General features: G+C 38.1%; 1 protein-coding gene across 1 annotated transcript in view; it reads right to left on the bottom strand.

Annotated features, from left to right (window-relative positions):
* wapl (wings apart-like) overlaps positions 1-18,698 on the bottom strand; it is a 292,449-nt gene that overhangs the window by 181,458 nt on the left and 92,293 nt on the right. The window contains exon 4 of the mRNA XM_067150459.2: positions 11,659-13,253. Within this exon, the coding sequence (XP_067006560.1) occupies positions 11,659-13,253 (1,595 nt within the window). The remainder of the gene's footprint in view (positions 1-11,658; positions 13,254-18,698) is intronic.

Genomic DNA, 18,698 nt, shown 5'->3' with positions numbered 1-18,698 from the left:
TATTGACAATTGGTCACTATCGGAGGGTAGAGAAGGGTCCACCTATTCATTACCATTAGCTTGTATAGTATCTTAATTGGGACTAGTTTCGACCCCATATATACACTGGGTCATCTTCAGCCATGCTCCAATTGGACAAACATATGTCCACATACAACACACAATTAATTAAACAATCTGGTATGTCTCAATTTACAATCCAAATTTTAAAGCATTGATAAAGTCCGAACAAGACATCCAAAACTGAAATCAAATGACACTTCAAAACTGCTGCTGTTGGTGCCGAGCTGTCATCGCTCCTACAGTGACCAAAAATTCCCGAGTTGATCTGGGAGTTGGCATTCCCCGTCTGCAGAGATGAGCCACTTGGTTTATAAATTATGTTTTGTACAATAATAATGTGAGTAATGGTTTGTTGAAGGGGAACATTCATAACTTCATCAGATGTAGTGATCTTTTCAGACATTCACTTCAAACCAAATTAAACAATAGATCAAATGTTGTTTGAAAAGCCTTTCTCCTGGACAGTCAAGATTTTTTTCTAAAGATGCAGAGCAAACTTCTCTGCGAAACAAAGAATTTCACCTTACTTTCTTAACACGGCATAAGCCCAAAGGCCTATATCATGTCCATTACTCATATTACTACTGTACAAAACATCTATATATTCTATATATGTATAAAATAAGAGTTTTGTCTGTACATTGCTCAGAATTTAAAAATTATGCTATTCCTGCATCGGTCATGACCACAGTAGGAAGGAAATGCACTTTTTAATTTTCATAATTTCTGTCTGTCCGTCTGTCTCTATGTATGTACGTACATATGCGTATCACGAGAAAACAGCTGAAGAGAATTTAATGAAAATCAGTATATAAAGTTGGGCAATATGTCACTACAATCTAGGCTATAAATAATTTTATTCACACGGAATGAAATGGTTGTTTAGGGGAAGGCCTAAAATGTATTTCTCAAATATTTATGTTATTACTGGTCCTATCAATAAATACTACATAATTAAAGTTATAAAGTACAGTGTGTTAAGTTTGAATATTAAGTATGTATTCAGTATTAAGCTGCATAATTTGGTTAAGTGTAAGAGAGGGCCAAGAGCCCTAACTTCGCCATAAATAAAGGCATCAATAAATAAATAAATTTCCGTTCATTTATGTCTTTTTTACAGTGCCGACTATGATAACAGAGATATTCATGAATTTGGATTTTTGTTGCCAAGTCATATCAGCGCCAAGCCACAAGAAAATGGGTAAAAGGAATTTAATGAAAATTGGTATGTAAAGTCGGGGAATAATTAACTGCAGTCTACACAGTAAATTTTATTCACCCTGGTTGAAATGGTAGTTTAGGAGAAGGTGCCTAAAATTTCATTTTTAATTACCTATGTTATTGGTCGTATCGAAAAATACTACATAACAGCAGTTATAGAAAATACAATTTCTAATCATTTATGTCTTATTCAGTTATACTGTACTGACTATAATAAGATTGGTGGTGATGGTGATTAAATTGTGAAGATGATTATAAAAATGAGAAAAAAAGCATGAAGGAACGATGGCTTGAATAATAACACAAGAGGGAGTCATAAAAGAAAGGAGGACTTCCTTTACATTAGATGCCCATATATATCAGAGTGTTGGAAGAAAACTAAATGTAAACGCCTGCAATAAAGAAAGTTCATAAAATTGATCAACAATAACATTACATTAACCATCGTTTGTTGTGATGTGCTTTGTGTCTTCTGCTGCCATTCATCTGCAATAGATTGGATTACTGCGTACTGAATACAACAGCCTGCCTGAACATTGGCACAAAGTACCTTGGGAGTTAAATCTCTCTCTTCTTTAGCATCCCATTCCTCTGATTCATACATTTACTGATACCACTGGTACATAACACACTGTTTCATCATAGTATTCCAGCTATTTGATCCCTACTCTCAGGCACTACTTGGAATGAGCAGTGTACACTTTTAACGGAATAATGGCAGAGGAGTGTTCGCAGCTGCCTGAGGCCTGGTCATTTCAGCTCTGGAACTTTGGACTGTTAAATCGGCAGCGTAGTTACCTCTCTTAGCATAGTACTGCTCCTTAAAAGTGAGAAAATGTGCAGTTTTTCATTTGATAGAGTATTTCATATGATACCATTGCTTTTAATCACAACATTCCTACTGACGTCATTGTAATGAGCTAGCCCTAGGTTGACTTCAGTTGGGAAAACCAAGTCTTTCTGAGAATTCCATAATGTAGCATGGGTACATTGGCTAGTAATTTATAAACCAAGTGGCTCATCTATGCAGACGGGGAATGCCAACTCCCAGATCAACTCAGGAACGTTTGTTCGGCACAAACAGCAGCAGTTTGCAAGTGTAATTTGATTTCAATTTTGAATGTGTTGTTCGCATTTCATCAATGGTTTAAAATTTGGACTGTAAATTGAGACATACCAGATTGTTTAAGTTATTATGTGTTGCATGTGAGCATATGTTTTTCCAATTGGATCATGGCTGAAGATGACCCAATTATATAAGACACTATACAAGCTAATGGTACTGAGGGGTGCAGTGCAGTGGTGTACCCAAGGTCATGGAAAGTGACAGCACAGCATAAAGCTAAAGTAGAAAGATTATGATACCTGTGTTCAGGACACACTTTCATTTTAACTGCAAGCAAGTTATGAAAACGAAACACATTAAAATGATACCGACAGCTGACATTGGCAGTACTGATAAATAAAAGCTGGTTCTATCAGTAGAAATTGTACATTACCGTCCGCCGGCCATGGAGAACAGAAAGAGGAAAAGTTACAAGTTGGATGAAAAAGAAAAATCTGTATGAGAAATAGGAGCTGTTTTTTGCCACACTTTGCACAGTCATTAGTAAAAGAAAGTTTATATTAGATAAATTTTTAAAACTGGGTGCAAAATCAACAAAACATAGCAGTCAACAACAGGAAAGATATGCAGATTATGAAAAGGCTCACCTTACGCGGGTTTTTTTTTTTTTTTTTTGCTATTGACTTTACGTCGCACCGACGCAGATAGGTCTTATGGCGACGATGGGGTGGGAAAGGCCTAGGAGTTGGAAGAAAGCGGCCGTGGCCTTAATTAAGGTACAGCCCCAGCATTTGCCTGGTGTGAAAATGGGAAACCACAGAAAACCATCTTCAGGGCTGCCGACAGTGGGATTCGAACCCACTATCTCCCGGATGCAAGCTCACAGCCGCACGCCTTACGTGGTTTTGGCAAAAAGTGCTGAAACTCTACCAGTCAGTAGCAACATGTTGAAAACTAAAGCAGCAGATCTAGCTAAAATGATGAACATCACTGAAGATTTAAAGGCCTTGTCAGCATGGCTGCAAGCTGCTGGGATTTGAAGATGATTATGGAATTGCTGGAAGAACAGTTTGCAGAGAGTCCACGTCTGTGGATGAAATCCGGTACACCACTCTATAGAAGAGATTCTACCAGAAAACACAAAATAATAGTCTCAAAACATTTACAACTGTGATGAGAGCAGCCTATTCTACAATCTCCAAGTAAAACACTAGATGGGAAGGTGCCCACGGAGAAAAAAAGGTGGGGGAACGAGAAACATAATTCACTTTACTATTCTTCTCACCTGCAATACGGATACCTACAAGAAATTGCCTCCTCTTGCGATACAAAAATCTCAAAATCCAAGGTGCTTCAGGGACGTCAAAACAAAACCTACTGATGAGTCCAACAGAAATTTGTAGATGACCATGGTTATAATGGAGCAAGGGATACAGAAATTGGACCTTAGAATGAGAAAGAAAAACAAGAAGAAACTGCTTATAATGGATCACTTTGCAGCCCATCCACCCAGACTAGCCTTGGGAAATGTTTAAGTGGAAACCTTCCCCTCAGATTGCACCAGTGTTCTTCAGCTGATCATTTCTTACAGGAAAATGTTGGTACAACATTTACCAGCACTCACAGTTGCAAGTAATGAACATTTGACCATTAACCTATTGCAGGCCATGGGGTTCATTTCGGCTGACTGAGAGCATGCATCGTCCTCCACACTTAACAACAGCTTCCATAAAGCTGGTCTTTTATGAGAAGAAGCTGCCTTGTGCAAAAATATTGAAGATATGCCTGGCAGTGAGCAGCAAGATAGCATTAATTTTTATACTGAAGACGTGCCTGGCAGTGAGCAGCTAGATTAATCAGAGATGGTTCATGTTGATACTTATGTACACTTTGACAATGACTGGCTGTATGTGGAGACTTACAGGATGAGATGACCATGGTTGGTGTCTGTCAACATAGCACTGCTCTAGAGAATGGAGCAGCTCATGATAGAAAAGTAAAACAAGCCAAAATGTCAATTTTTGTACACCAGGGTCGTTCTCAAAATGAATCTTTCTCTACCATTCCTTTTGTTTTCCTTAAGGGGGGAGACCTAGCTCAACACGGGAAAAAACAGGCCAATATTCATTCGATTGTTAAATATGCTACAAACGTTGTTGAAAAATTCTGCACATATCCCAGTATTGGCATGCTTCCTAGCAATCAGAAGCAACTGCAATAATTTCAAAATTCCAGTTATAACATCTTAAAATAAAATTTCCCGCCTTTTTAACAAAATATCACAGTTTCCTTCATAACTCTCTTACTGTTTTACGGATAACGATTTTTTCAGGGTTTCCTGCCATAGTGTTGTACTACAATCTGTACCTCATTCAGGTCAATGGGATTTATATTAGATTTTATATAAAATATTTATTTTTAGTATTTTCAGGTGCGCGGAATAAAAACTCGACAAAAATATCTAAATCACAATCTATGTTAGTGATTGAGGTTCATTTTGTAGGTGGGGGTTTGATATACACTTTAAAAAAGGAAAAGTATGAAAATTCTTATAAACTTGGAACTTATAAGGGAAACAGTGATATTTTGTTAAAAAGGCGGGAAATTTAATTTAAGATGTTATAATTAGAATTTTGACATTATTGCAGTTGCTTTTGATTGCTAGGAAGCATGCCAATACTGGGATATGTGCAGAATTTTTCAACAACGTTTGTAGCATATTTAACAATCGAATGAATATTGGCCTGTTTTTTCCTGTGTTGAGCTAGGTCTCCCCCCTTAAGTTGTGCATATGTTAGTATACTGTATAATCTCTGTCCACTTGAAATTAAACCTTCCCTGCCCACCGGGAGGGGGAGCTGTGGTTTGAATTGCTGGTACCGATGCAATTTAATGCTCCTCACCCAGCCTTTTAGTGTAAATTTGTATTTAGATGAAAATGCTTAATTTAATGTTGTGTATTTTGTGATTATAACAAATAGTTATAATATTTATTAATGAGAGAGCAAAATTAGTGAACACTTAAAGTGCGGACGTTCGGACACCCATCCAGTGAGTGACCACGCCCAGTGTTGCTTAACTGTTGGTTTGTAGTTTTAAGTAGCTTAGAATTTTAAAGTTGGTGGTGAAAGTTGGCAAGTTGGCAAGTTTTAATTATTTATTGAGTATCGTATTATTTAATGCAGCTAAATGGATCAATGGCTTAGTTATCCGCCTGAGAGTATGGCTGACAGAGAAATTAATGTTGCAGATATGCGGGAAGTGTTGGTATGGTAACCCATCCAACTACTATCCACGCCCAAGGTTTACCTATGTATGGTAACATGCATTTATCTGATTTTTCACAGGGACTACACATTTTAATAAATTGTTGCGTTTAATAAGTGATGTGAGTATGCAGATGATAATTTGGAGCGCCTGTGATGTTTACCTAGTATAGGGGCAGAGAATGCAAAAATGATAGAATTTAGAGTAGTTTGGATATTGTAGTGTAAAGTAGTGTTTTAAGTGATTGTTTAGAGTTTTATGTGTTGCGAAGTATGTCTTTTGTGATGAGTATATATTTAGGACATCTCTTAAGTTAGTCACTAGTTACCTAGTTGTTGGATGAGTGGGTTTGTGTGATTTTGTGCTTGTTGATAAAAAAAAATTGTGAGGTTTATAGTGTAGTCTAATAGATACAGTACGTGGGCTCTTTCGTGCAAATCTGTGGTGCATATTGTTTTGTATTTGACAAAGTCAGAGAAGCCAGTTCCGTACTCCTTGTAAATTACTGAAGTTGCTAATAGAAATGGTGCCTATTGCTGGAATGGCATGTTAGGATGGGCCTAATGAAGGTAGTGAGTAGATATAATGTGAGGGTTATGCCTTTGGCCTTCTGTATTGTATTTTGTATGTGTGGTGTTAATGTCAGTCGGGCATCAAGTGTGACCCCTAGATATGTATGGGTTGGTGTCCATTGTATGGGTTGATTATGAAGAACGAGTTGTTGTGCGGGTCGTGTGCGACGTCTGGTAAAAAATATTGCTTTAGTTTTATTGATGTTGACGGCTATTTTCCATTTTATGAGCCAGGGTTCCAGTAAGGTCAGGTGTTCTTGTACATTTTGTGTTTCCTTATCTGGATTGCAAATTTTGGCAAGGATGGTGGTTAAATTAATAAATTTCATTGTTTGTCCATATTGAACCAAGATTACAACTTTTATTATAATTTGGATCCACCTTATTCAATACATAAAAACTGTTGTTTAGATGAAATTACAACATATATTTCAATCAGAACTAGTTTCGACGCCCTTTTTGCGTCATCATCAGCTGATATAGGTTCTTGGAAAAATTGGCAATCACATAAGTTTATCTACGTCAAATTGAACACAATTTAAAACCATATTAACAACCTAAAACTGTGTTACAATTAAACTGTTTCAGAGTCCATATTTTCTATAAGTCCGAGACTTGCGAGCCTTAAACCTTAACGGCTACTCTAGATGTACTTAATAACACTGACCCACAGTTTAAATTTACTTTGGAGTCAGAAAGTAATGAATCAATTAATTTTCTTGACTTAAAAATCAACAGATCGGATTAATCTTTTGCTTATAGTATTTTTAGAAAGCCTACACAAACGGCAGTCACTATTAGACAAGACTCGGAACACCCACAGAGTAAAAAAACTCTACATACAATAGTTTAGTAGAACGGGCATTTAAGATCCCCATGACAAAAGCTAATTTGAATAAAGAACTCAATATAATCCGTTCAATGGCTAAGGTTAATGGTTTTAGTGAATGCTTTATTGAACGTATCATCAACAAGTTCAGGTACCGTTTACAAACCACTTTGGCCAAAGACAAACCTAATCAGAAGGCGTTCGCAACATTTACTTATAATAAGGATATATATAAGTTTACTAATGTTTTCAAGAAACATAATATCAAGGTTTCATTTCGTACTGATAATAATAATACAGTTGTATTGCACAATTCAGCCTCAGTTAATAGATCGAACCCATATACCAAATCGGGTGTATATAGATTTAAATGTAACGACTGTGGGTGCACATATCTAGGTCAAACAGGACAAAGTTTTAAAATTAGATACACAGAACATACCAATGCAATAAAGTATAACAGATTTTCCGCAAGTAGGCCAGCACGTACATGATCTAAAATATAAATTCACATCTATAGAACAGGACATTGAGATCTTGGAGAACTTAGAAAAAGGAAGTTTGCTGGATGTTACGGAGAGTTGCTATATACACCTGGATCAGTATTTTAATCCAAACCTTAATTTAAATGAAATTTCAGAAAAATCAAATATTCTTTTTTGATTTCCTTATTGAGTTTTTTTAAAAATGTGCATATCCCGGTCAATAGGACGGTGTTTCATATTATGCGTAATAGCTTTACTAGTTGCTTTCTACAACCACGCCCTCCGGAGCTCCAACAGGTTGCCGCTCCTCAGTTGCTCCTCCCGCTTTCCCCCATTTCCCCCCTTCAGCCCAGACCAACCTTGGACACTTGATTATTAACACAACACTGCTCGCTAGGCTTCATTGTGCTTCGTATGGACAGTGATCTTTTGAGGTGAGTCACGTAAAAACGTTTACGTTATAAGACGTAATTTTATATTTTGCCTCTTCAGTTAAGCGATAGTTTTATTAGATTCCTATTATTTCAGGTCCGCATTGAACTGGGAACGTTGTACTTGTTAACATCTTAAAGGACCAATTGCTCGTTTCCACCTCACTAGGATTGCTCCATTAAAGCGACTTTGAAGATTTTATTCAATTATTTTAATACGATTCTATGTCACATTTTAAGAAGTGTGTTAAATTAAGCTAATGTTTCTTCAAACCTATTTTATTTTTAAGTTGTTGTTCTTTTAAATCCACGTTAGTTTATTAGTGAGCAAACCGGTTTACTTATGTTTTTATCAATTTAACAAGCAAGAGATATGGTCTGGACATCAACACTAATAAAACAAAATTGATGATCATCAGTAAGAAGAACATCCGAGGTGTGAATCTGTTCCTCAATGGAGCAAGTATAGAGAGTTTCACAGTATTTGTACCTGGGTACCATCATTAACGAAGCATGGGACAATTCGCAAGAGATAAAGTGTCGCATTAGAAAAGCGAGAAGTGTTTGCAATTCAATGAGCTCAACCTTCAAGAATCACGACCTTACCATGAATACCAAAATGTGGCTCCTTAGGTGCTATGTGTTTTCAGTTCTCTTTTACGGTGTGGAAACATGGACGCTTACAAAAGCCACCACTGCTAGACTGGAAGCATTTGAACTCTGGCTATACAGAAGAATTTTGAGAATATCATGGACTCAGAAGATTACAAACGTTGAGGTTCTACGCCGAGCTAACAAGAGACCAGAGCTGATCAACACCATCAAGTGTTGTAAACTACAATATTTTGGACACATCATAAGGAATCAGAAAAGGTATGAGCTGCTTCAACTTATCCTGCAAGGGAAAATAGAAGGAAAAAGATCTCCTGGGCAAAGAATTTCCTGGCTCGACAACCTTAAAACCTGGTTCAACAAAACATCTGCAGAACTGTTCCGAATTTCAATGGATAAAGCCCGAATAGCCATGTTGATCGCCAACGTCTGAGGCAGACAGGCACGCTAAGAAGAAGCAGAAGAAGAAGGTTTAAGACTCGCAAGTCTCGGACTTGTAGAAAAAATGGACTTTGAAACAGTTTAATTGTAACACAGTTTTAGGTTGTTAATATGGTTTTAAATTGTGTTCAATTTGACGTAGATAAACTTATGTGATTGCCAATTTTTCAAAGAACCCATATCAGCTGATTATGACGCAAAAAGGGCGTCAAAACTAGTTCTGATTGAAATATATGTTGTAATTACATCTAAACAACAGTTTTTATGTATTGAATAAGGTGGATCCAAATTATAATAAAAGTTGTAAGGATGGTGGTGTCATCAGTGTATACAGCGGTACCTAATGGTATCATTTGAGAGGAGGATATCATCAATATAAACTAGGAATAAAATGGGACCTAGTATACTACCTTGGGCTACGCCCGCGTGTATGTCCATTAGGTCAGATTTTACTCTGTTAACAGATATGTAGAATTTGTGGTTATTTAGATACTGGTTTATTATTTTAAAACAGGTTGGATGGATATTAAGCTTGATTAATTTATATATTAGGCTTTGGTGATGGACAAGATCAAAGGCTTGTTTATATCAAGGAAGATCGCTGTGGTGTTTTGGTTGTGCTGAAAGCCGTGGGTAATGTATTCAGTAAATCTGAGAAGTTGGTGTGTAGTAGAGTGTCCTTGACGGAAGCAGTGTTGTTCGTTTATTAAGTTATTTATTATGTTGACAATCCTGAGAGATATAGTAGCCTCTCAAAGATCTTCAAGATCATGCTGAGAAGACTGATTGGTCTATAGCTCTCAGGAAGTCTTGGGTTCTTGCCAGGTTTAGGGAAGCAAATAATTTTAGCGATTTTCGACTGCTGTGGAAAATATCCTAGTTTAATCAAACTGTTAAATATTGAAGTCAATAGGTTAATTATGTTAATACTGAAGTGTTTAAGTAAAGGGTCAGGGAGAAGGTCATTCCCACGGGCTTTATTATTAGGGATTTTTTAAAGTATGTTTTTTGATTTCTACAGGATTAAATGGGGGAATTGGTGAGTGTGTGGATGTTAGTAGAAAATTTTCTGTGGTTATTTTGTGATCGTGTTGTTGATTTATTAGGTGGTCATTGGGGTTGAAATGTTCTTGAAGTGTGGAAGCAAGAATTTGAGCTTTATCTTTACTAGAGGTGACTGAGTGGCCATTGGGTGTATTTAGTGGGGGGATGTCTCTTTCTGTTTTTGTCAAAAACTTTTGCTAGTCGCCAGAGGTTATTAGGATTTTCATTTTTAGTATTTATTGTGTTTAATTTGGTGTTCCATTGATTATTCCTTAATTTATGATTTCTTGTTTACCTTTGGTGTGAAAACAATTAAATTCTATTTTATCTCGGAGGGATTTGGTGCGCTGATATTTAGATCTGGCTAATCTTGGATTATTTTAATAATATGGTTGGGGAGTGTATATGGTTTGGGTGGTTGGTGTACAGTACTGGCCTTCGCAGCTATTGTTATAATGTTTGTGAAAGTGTTGATAGCTGTGTCTATTTGGTAGGTGGTAGCGAGTTCTGGGAAGGGAAGGTGGTAGTAGCGCAGTCCAAATGAGCGGAAGTAGCCCCAGAGAGCGTACCCAGGCAAAGACGGCAGGCGATGCGGCAGCAGCGTGACATCGTTATGAAATTGCAGCAGTTTGTTTGTGTGTGCCAAGCCCAAGTGCTCCCTCAAGACCCAAGAAGATCTCACCAATGGAGGAAGTGAGCTTTCCAATGATGAGGAGTGTCTCGTCTCATCGAGGTTCTACATGCTGTGTGTTGTATGATATAATCTTTCTAAATAACTTTCAGCACAAAATAAGCGACAATGTGAGTTTTCTTGTTCAAGTGAAAAGAAGCTTAAGGAGGAAAGTTCCTATTAATATTAGAACAGAAAGTTTAATGGTTACTGTTATGTTCACTGCCAATGTAATCATTAGTAATGCTGCATACCTGATATATTAAAAGAATCATAAGTACAAATTACGTTATTAACTTATATCTCTGAAATAACCTGTCTTTAATTTTATGCCTGAAAATAGAGCAAAATTATTTTAATAATTATATGACATGATACCTAAACCTGATTTGTAGTAAGTAATTCTTAGTTATAAGTAAAATCTGCTCTTCACCTTGATATGACTCAGGTTCAACTGTATAAATTTGTGGAATATAAAATATTTGAAATGACCCTTTTTTATAAATGGAATAATAGCATCATGAAGGGTACATTCCAACTTTACGTGAAAAAAAAAAAAAACAATATTTGAACAACATATAGAGACCATACCTGTGAAAAGGGACGGCAGCAAGCAATCTTACTGTAAACTTTAAAAAATTTATATGAAAATAGAACAATTGGTTTCTAAATATTATTAGGAATATCTTACAAGTTACTAAAAATACCACCCAAAAAAAAAAAAAAAAAGGGTATATTTTAGAAAAAATACCTTGGGAAGTTTCATCCCCCGTACCACCTCTCAGGCACAACTATTACCAACACCACTGCCACATTAAAGAAACCCATTGCAACATATGAGATTCTACTAAATATGCAATACCAGGCACTATGATCATCCATTAGATATTGAAATTCTTAAAGCTTTTTATATCATAATATAATAAGGGACCAGGAGCAAAGATTAGAAATACTCACCCCTTTATCTCTTCTATTACAGCGGACCCTCGTGATTGCTTCTTGTTCCTCACCAAGATCAAAGCTAGCCAGTGGCCATGTAGTGATCCTAGTGAGCTTCCCAGGCTGAAAGTCATCAGGTTCTCCATATGGTAAAGCATCAACAGGCTGTGATACTGATGCCTCAGATGATAGAGCAGTCTCTTCGGTGGGTTGAGTGCCACCCGCCTTGTCATCAGCCCACTTGTGTTTGTACAACATTCGCCTCTTCTTACTCCCATCTGACAGAAGGGAACGGCTCTTGAAGATACTGCCCTTCTTGGTGGCAGGTGAGCATGTCCGTTCTGATTCTTGAGGCAGTGATTGTGGTAATGCTTCCTCAGATTCACTTGACTTCAGAGGCTGGAAGTCTACTTCAGGTTCTGGCTCTGGATCTTCACCCTGACATGCAGCAATGGTGTTTATTTGATCCGATATGCTATTACTCTCTTCACTATCTGAAAAGAAATCTTGCTCAAGGAATGGTTTAGGATCATGAGGGGGAGAACTACTAACAGTAGGAATTGGAGCAAGCTGTAAAAGCTTTTCAGCAGTAGAAGAAAAGTCAATAAAGGTACTAGATAATAGTTCTTCAGCTTTCAACAATTTTTCTTCATCTTCTTTCAACAAACTTTCATTACTTTTCACTACATCACTAACTGCCATCTCAGGCTGACTATCCACCTGTTCTGTTTCACTACTACCACCGTCCAGTTCTACAGCAGGATCAACGATGTCTGCTGACTGCTGAGTAAGTTCCTGTGCAGGAGAGGAAGGTCGAGGAGAAAGATAGTTCAGAGAGGACGGAAGACTGTCAGTGACATCATTCGTATTTTTAGAAACGTCCATATCAACACTAGTTTGCTCACTACACACTACCTCTTCTACCGTGTCAAAAGCAACGTCTGAATTTTGAACATCAGTTAATGGGGGAGAAAGATTTTCTGGTGTTGCTTGTAGAACACAGGCATCATTTGAGTCCGTACATTCCTTATTTTTACTTTCTTTATGTACTTTCTTTGGTGGTGCTGTAATACTGTTTTCAGATAACCTATCTTTAGTGACCACTGTTGAAACATAAAAATCACAACTAGGTTCAGAATTATTCTTTCTTCTTGAACTGCGCACTATTACACTATTACCATCACTAGGTCCTTCATTAACTAGATGAGAGGTTCCTTTAAATATCCTGAGAACGATGGGAGGTTTGTTCTCCTCCCGTGTGGGAGGTGGGGGTGGAGGTGGAGTAGGATCACGAGGAGGGCTTGCCACCTTTTGACCTTCACCACTTGGTGCCGATGTGAAGAACTTCTTGGAAGGTTTCTTCCCATACTTACGGCTTCCCTGAGAGCTGTATGTGTTGCTACCCATATACACCGATGCATTGAGTCTGATCTCTTCCGATGGAGTTTCATTGTTTCGACTCTTGAAGAACTTTTTTGGTTTCACTTCTACTGGGCCTATTTTGCTTTGCATTCCATCTGGATCAGTATCAAATGTAAATGGATCCCGTGAAGTATTCCGACCCCCATAGTTTAAACGCATTCGCTTACTGCTGATGGGCTCGTCCCTCCGACCTGAAATAATATTTCACAAAACTTTGAAATGGCAAATATAATCTATTTACTTTCAAAAAGGGTGGAAGGAAACAAGGTTTAGAAAGCCACTGAAACGAATCAGGACTTAATACAAAAGACTGTTCTATAGTAGCAAAAACTAGTATTTAGAGCAAGATGTGACTGTTCCACAAAGGTACTGTTGTACAATAATGTTCAGTGATTATTCAACCCTTTCGATTTTACTGCCTTAAATTCTTTAATCCTCCCAGTGGTGAGCCTCTCCAGGCCCTAGTCTGGTGGAGGATTTTCAATAATATATTTTTTCCTGTTTCATGTTTGTGCGTTACTGTAGTCACATCCTAGTTCGTGAACCATGGGCAACGGCTGAGTGGCCTAGCAAGTAATCCAGAGAGTCGCGATATCATTCGCCACGGAATGAGAGTGAGCATCTCGGACATATTCTGAGTCATGGCTCTGCTTGTGCTCAGGGGGTTAGGACGATACAATCCAACGGTGGTCCCTAACCCATTAAAGGAGAGATCATAACTTGGACTGTGTGTAAGTAGAGTAGCATCCTGCTTCATGAATTTAGCAAGCTCAGAACACTTTAAGCAAGCCTCAGACCTATGAGTGTAATGGAGTTCCACTCCCACTTGACAGATGAGAGACTCCTTAGAAACAACTTGGCGAACGAAATAGAATTCGATGGGGAGCTATCAGTATTAATGGGGCTTATGGAAGAAAGAAAGTAGAACTGGCTGAGTCAGCAAAGGGGATGCATCTGGATATGCTAGGAGTAAGTGATATTCGGCCAAGGGAAGATAATGAGGAAGAGATAGATTATAAAGTGTACTTGAAGGGTGCAAAAAGCGGAAGGGAAGAGTGTAGGGTAGGTCTTTTCATCGGGAATACTACTGCACATAACGTAGTTTCTGTAAGGCACATAAATGAGCGAATAATGTGGGTAGATTTGGCAGTTGGAGGAATTAGGATGAGAATTGTCTCCGTGTATTCACCATGTGAGGGTGCAGATGAGGATGAAGGTGACAAGTTTTATGAAGCATTGAGTGACATCGTGGTCAGGGTCAACAGCAAGGATAGAATAGTGCTAATGGGCGATTTCAATGCGAGAGTTGGGAATAGAACTGAAGGATACGAAAGGGTGATTGGTAAATGTGGGGAAGATATGGAAGCTAATGGGAATGGGAAGCGTTTGCTGGACTTCTGTGCTAGTATGGGTTTAGCTGTTACGAATACATTCTTCAAGCATAAGGCTATTCACCGCTACACATGGGAGGCTAGGGGTACCAGATCCATAATAGACTATATCTTAACAGACTTTGAATTCAGGAAATCTGTTACGAATGTACGAGTTTTTCGCGGATTTTTCGATGATACAGACCACTATCTGATCTGTAGTGAACTAAGTATATCTAGGCCTAGGGTAGAGAAAGTGAAATCTGTCTGCAAACGAATAAGGGTAGAAAATCTCCAGGACGAGGAAATTAGACAGAAGTACATGGATATGATTAGTGAGAAGTTTCGAACAGTAGACAGTAAGCAGGTTCAGGATATAGAAAGTGAATGGGTGGCATACAGGGATGCTGTAGTAGAAACAGCAAAGGAATGCCTAGGAACAACTGTGTGTAAAGATGGGAAAAGGCGAACATCTTGGTGGAATGATGAAGTGAGAGCAGCCTGTAAACGTAAAAAGAAGGCTTATCAGAAATGGCTCCAAACAAGGGCCGAGGCAGACAGGGCTTTGTACGTAGATGAAAGAAACAGAGCAAAACAAATAGTTGTTGAATCCAAAAAGAAGTCATGGGAAGATTTTGGTAATAACCTGGAAAGGCTAGGTCAAGCAGCAGGAAAACCTTTCCGGACAGTAATAAAGAATCTTAGAAAGGGAGGGAAAAAGGAAATGAATTGTGTTTTGAGTAATTCAGGTGAACTCATAATAGATCCCAGGGAATCACTGGAGAGGTGGAGGGAATATTTTGAACATCAGCTCAATGTAAAAGGAAATCATCATGGTGGTGTTGCAAACAGCCAAGCTCATGGTGAGGAGGAAAATGATGTTGGTGAAATTATGCTTGAGGAAGTGGAAAAGATAGTAAATAAACTCCATTGTCATAAGGCAGCAGGAATAGATGAAATTAGACCTGAAATGGTGAAGTATAGTGGGAAGGCAGGGATGAAATGGCTTCATAGAGTAGTAAAATTAGCGTGGAGTGTTGGTAAGGTACCTTCAGATTGGACAAAAGCAGTAATTGCACCTATCTAGAAGCAAGGGAACAGGAAGGATTGCAACAACTATCGAGGTATCTCATTGATTAGTATACCAGGCAAAGTATTCGCTGGCATCTTGGAAGGGAGGGTGCGATCCGTCGTTGAGAGGAAGTTGGATGAAAACCAGTGTGGTTTCAGACCACAGAGAGGCTGTCAGCATCAGATTTGCAGTATGCGCCAGGTAAATGAAAAATGCTATGAGAGGAATAGGCAGTTGTGTTTATGTTTCGTGGATCTAGAGAAAGCATATGACAGGGTACCGAGGGAAAAGATGTTCGCCATACTGGGGGACTATGGAACTAAAGGTAGATTATTAAAATCAATCAAAGGCATTTATGTTGACAATTGGGCTTCAGTGAGAATTGATGGTAGAATGAGTTCTTGGTTCAGGGTACTTACAGGGGTTAGACAAGGCTGCAATCTTTCACCTTTGCTGTTTGTAGTTTACATGGATCATCTGCTGAAAGGTATAAAATGGCAGGGAGGGATTCAGTTAGGTGGAAATGTAGTAAGCAGTTTGGCCTATGCTGACGACTTGGTCTTAATGGCAGACTGTGCCGAAAGCCTGCAGTCTAATATCTTGGAACTTGAAAATAGGTGCAATGAGTATGGTATGAAAATTAGCCTCTCGAAGACTAAATTGATGTCAGTAGGTAAGAAATTCAACAGAATTGAATGTCAGATTGGTGATACAAAGCTAGAACAGGTCGACAATTTCAAGTATTTAGGTTGTGTGTTCTCTCAGGATGGTAATATAGTAAGTGAGATTGAATCAAGGTGTAGTAAAGCTAATGCAGTGAGCTCGCAGTTGCAATCAGCAGTATTCTGTAAGAAGGAAGTCAGCTCCCAGACTAAACTATCTTTACATCGGTCTGTTTTCAGACCAACTTTGCTTTACGGGAGCGAAAGCTGGGTGGACTCAGGACATTCATAAGTTAGGTGTAACAGACATGAAAGTAGCAAGAATGATTGCTGGTACAAACAGGTGGGAACAATGGCAGGATGGTACTCGGAATGAGGAGATAAAGGCTAATTTAGGAATGAACTCGATGGATGAAGCTGTACGCATAAACCGGCTTCGGTGGTGGGGTCATGTGAGGCGAATGGAGGAGGATAGGTTACCTAGGAGAATAATGGACTCTGTTATGGAGGGTAAGAGAAGTAGAGGGAGACCAAGATGACGATGGTTAGACTCTGTTTCTAACGATTTAAAGATAAGAGGTATAGAACTAAATGAGGCCACAACACTAGTTGCAAATCGAGGATTGTGGCGACGTTTAGTAAATTCTCAGAGGCTTGCAGACTGAACGCTGAAAGGCATAACGGTCTATAATGATAATGTATCTATGTATGTATGTACGTATGTATGTATGTATGTATGTATATCACAATTATCCAAACCTCCTTGACTCTTTCCTGAACCAACTCACTTCCAATTACAGGGTCTATTTTACTTGGCAGATGCCCTCACTACTCTCAACAATGACTTTCACCTCCAATATGGCAGAACTGACACCACTGTATACATAAAACCCACTAACCAAATACAATATATCCAAGTAAGTTTCTACCTATCATCAATATTGCTGACATTCAGCCCTGACATCTATGGTAGACTGATTTGCTAAGCTACCAACATCGTACATAATACTACGAGGTTTTGAATGTTGATACGCACAATTGTGCGGGCTAGGTTTCCCTACAAGCAATGCATGTGGGAGTGCTGGATGCTGCCACCAAAATGACTGTGAAAGCAGAACTCGTACTCTTCGTGAGAAATGTAATGCATAATATTTTAATTGTTTAAAATCGTTCCACACTGTAAAATAGAACATTTGATCATGTAATGTGTATACATGTAATGAGCTGAAATTAGCCGAAATTTTTTATTTTTTGTAAGTAGTGAATTAAGTTCAGACACGCACAATTGTGTGGGTTCTGTTTTTCAGCTGATAGTTCTTATTTTGTAAAATAAACTGTAAAAAAATGTATTTGATAGCATTTTAGCAAGTTTTTGACATACAAACGAAAACTCACACCTCCAGTTTACTTTCATGTCTGATAAGGTGCTGCCGCCAAAAGAGCAGTAAAAGCAAAACTCGTCCTCAGCGTAGAAAATGTAATGTTTACTTGTGTTTCAACAAAGATTTTAATTGTTTTAAATTATTCTCCACTGTAAAATAGAACATTTGATCATGCACATATGTATATTCACATGTATTGAGGTAATTTTTCTTTTTGTAAGAAGTGAATTACGTCCTGACATGCACAATTGTGCGGGTGCTTTTTTTTTTTCTGATGTTAATTTTTATTTTGTAGAATAAACTAAAAATATATGTATTTAAGAGCATTTTAGTCAGTTTTTGATGTACAAACAAAAATTCGCATGACCAGTTTTCTTTCAGGTCTGAAAGGGTTAATAGAAAAATGTTGTTAGTGTAAATTGTATAATACTGTATTTTAGGAAAATGTCTTCTTCTCTTGTTAATTTAAAATTTAGAGCTTGATAATAATGTATTTTTGTGTACCATTTGCCACCAAGGTAGACGACTCATTCGCAAATAAATGATTTTGATTTGACTTAAAGCAACCAAACCCAGCACCTTTGCAACCATATATTACCCTGGTTTCTATGGAATTAATAATGTTTTGAACCTAGTAAGCAACACTCTGGCACTCCATACCAGAAATGATGATTCCCCACAGTCATATTCCAGCAACCATCAAACCTCAGAATACTCTCACCTGCCATAAGCAACACCAACTTCCACTCCAGTCAGGCTCTTTATCCTGAGACCAAAACCGCAGTACCTGCTGTATTACTATCACCAGCAAACCAACAAATTGTCTTACCTCATACAAGATCATCATGGCTTTATTTCATCCAGTATCATCTACCAGCTGCGACACAGACACTGCCCAGCACTTCTACAAAAGCATTACTACCAATGCATAAGTAAGAAGTATTTGGTCACTGCAATATCTACAAAAGTCCTAACACTGATCTTCCTACCCTCATCCACTTCCAGTTACATTAAACCAAATTCAACAAAAATTTCACAGTTATAGTCCTTCGGCATTTACCTCCATCTTTCCACCCTCTTGTCCTTCAAGATTCTGAAGTTGGAAGTCTGCTGGTGTTCAGGTCCAGAAAGCATTATCACAAAACCACAT

Source organism: Anabrus simplex, chromosome 1 (assembly GCF_040414725.1).
Source record: "Anabrus simplex isolate iqAnaSimp1 chromosome 1, ASM4041472v1, whole genome shotgun sequence".
Classification (NCBI taxonomy): domain Eukaryota; kingdom Metazoa; phylum Arthropoda; class Insecta; order Orthoptera; family Tettigoniidae; genus Anabrus; species Anabrus simplex.
This window is presented reverse-complemented; position numbering and strand designations above follow the sequence as displayed.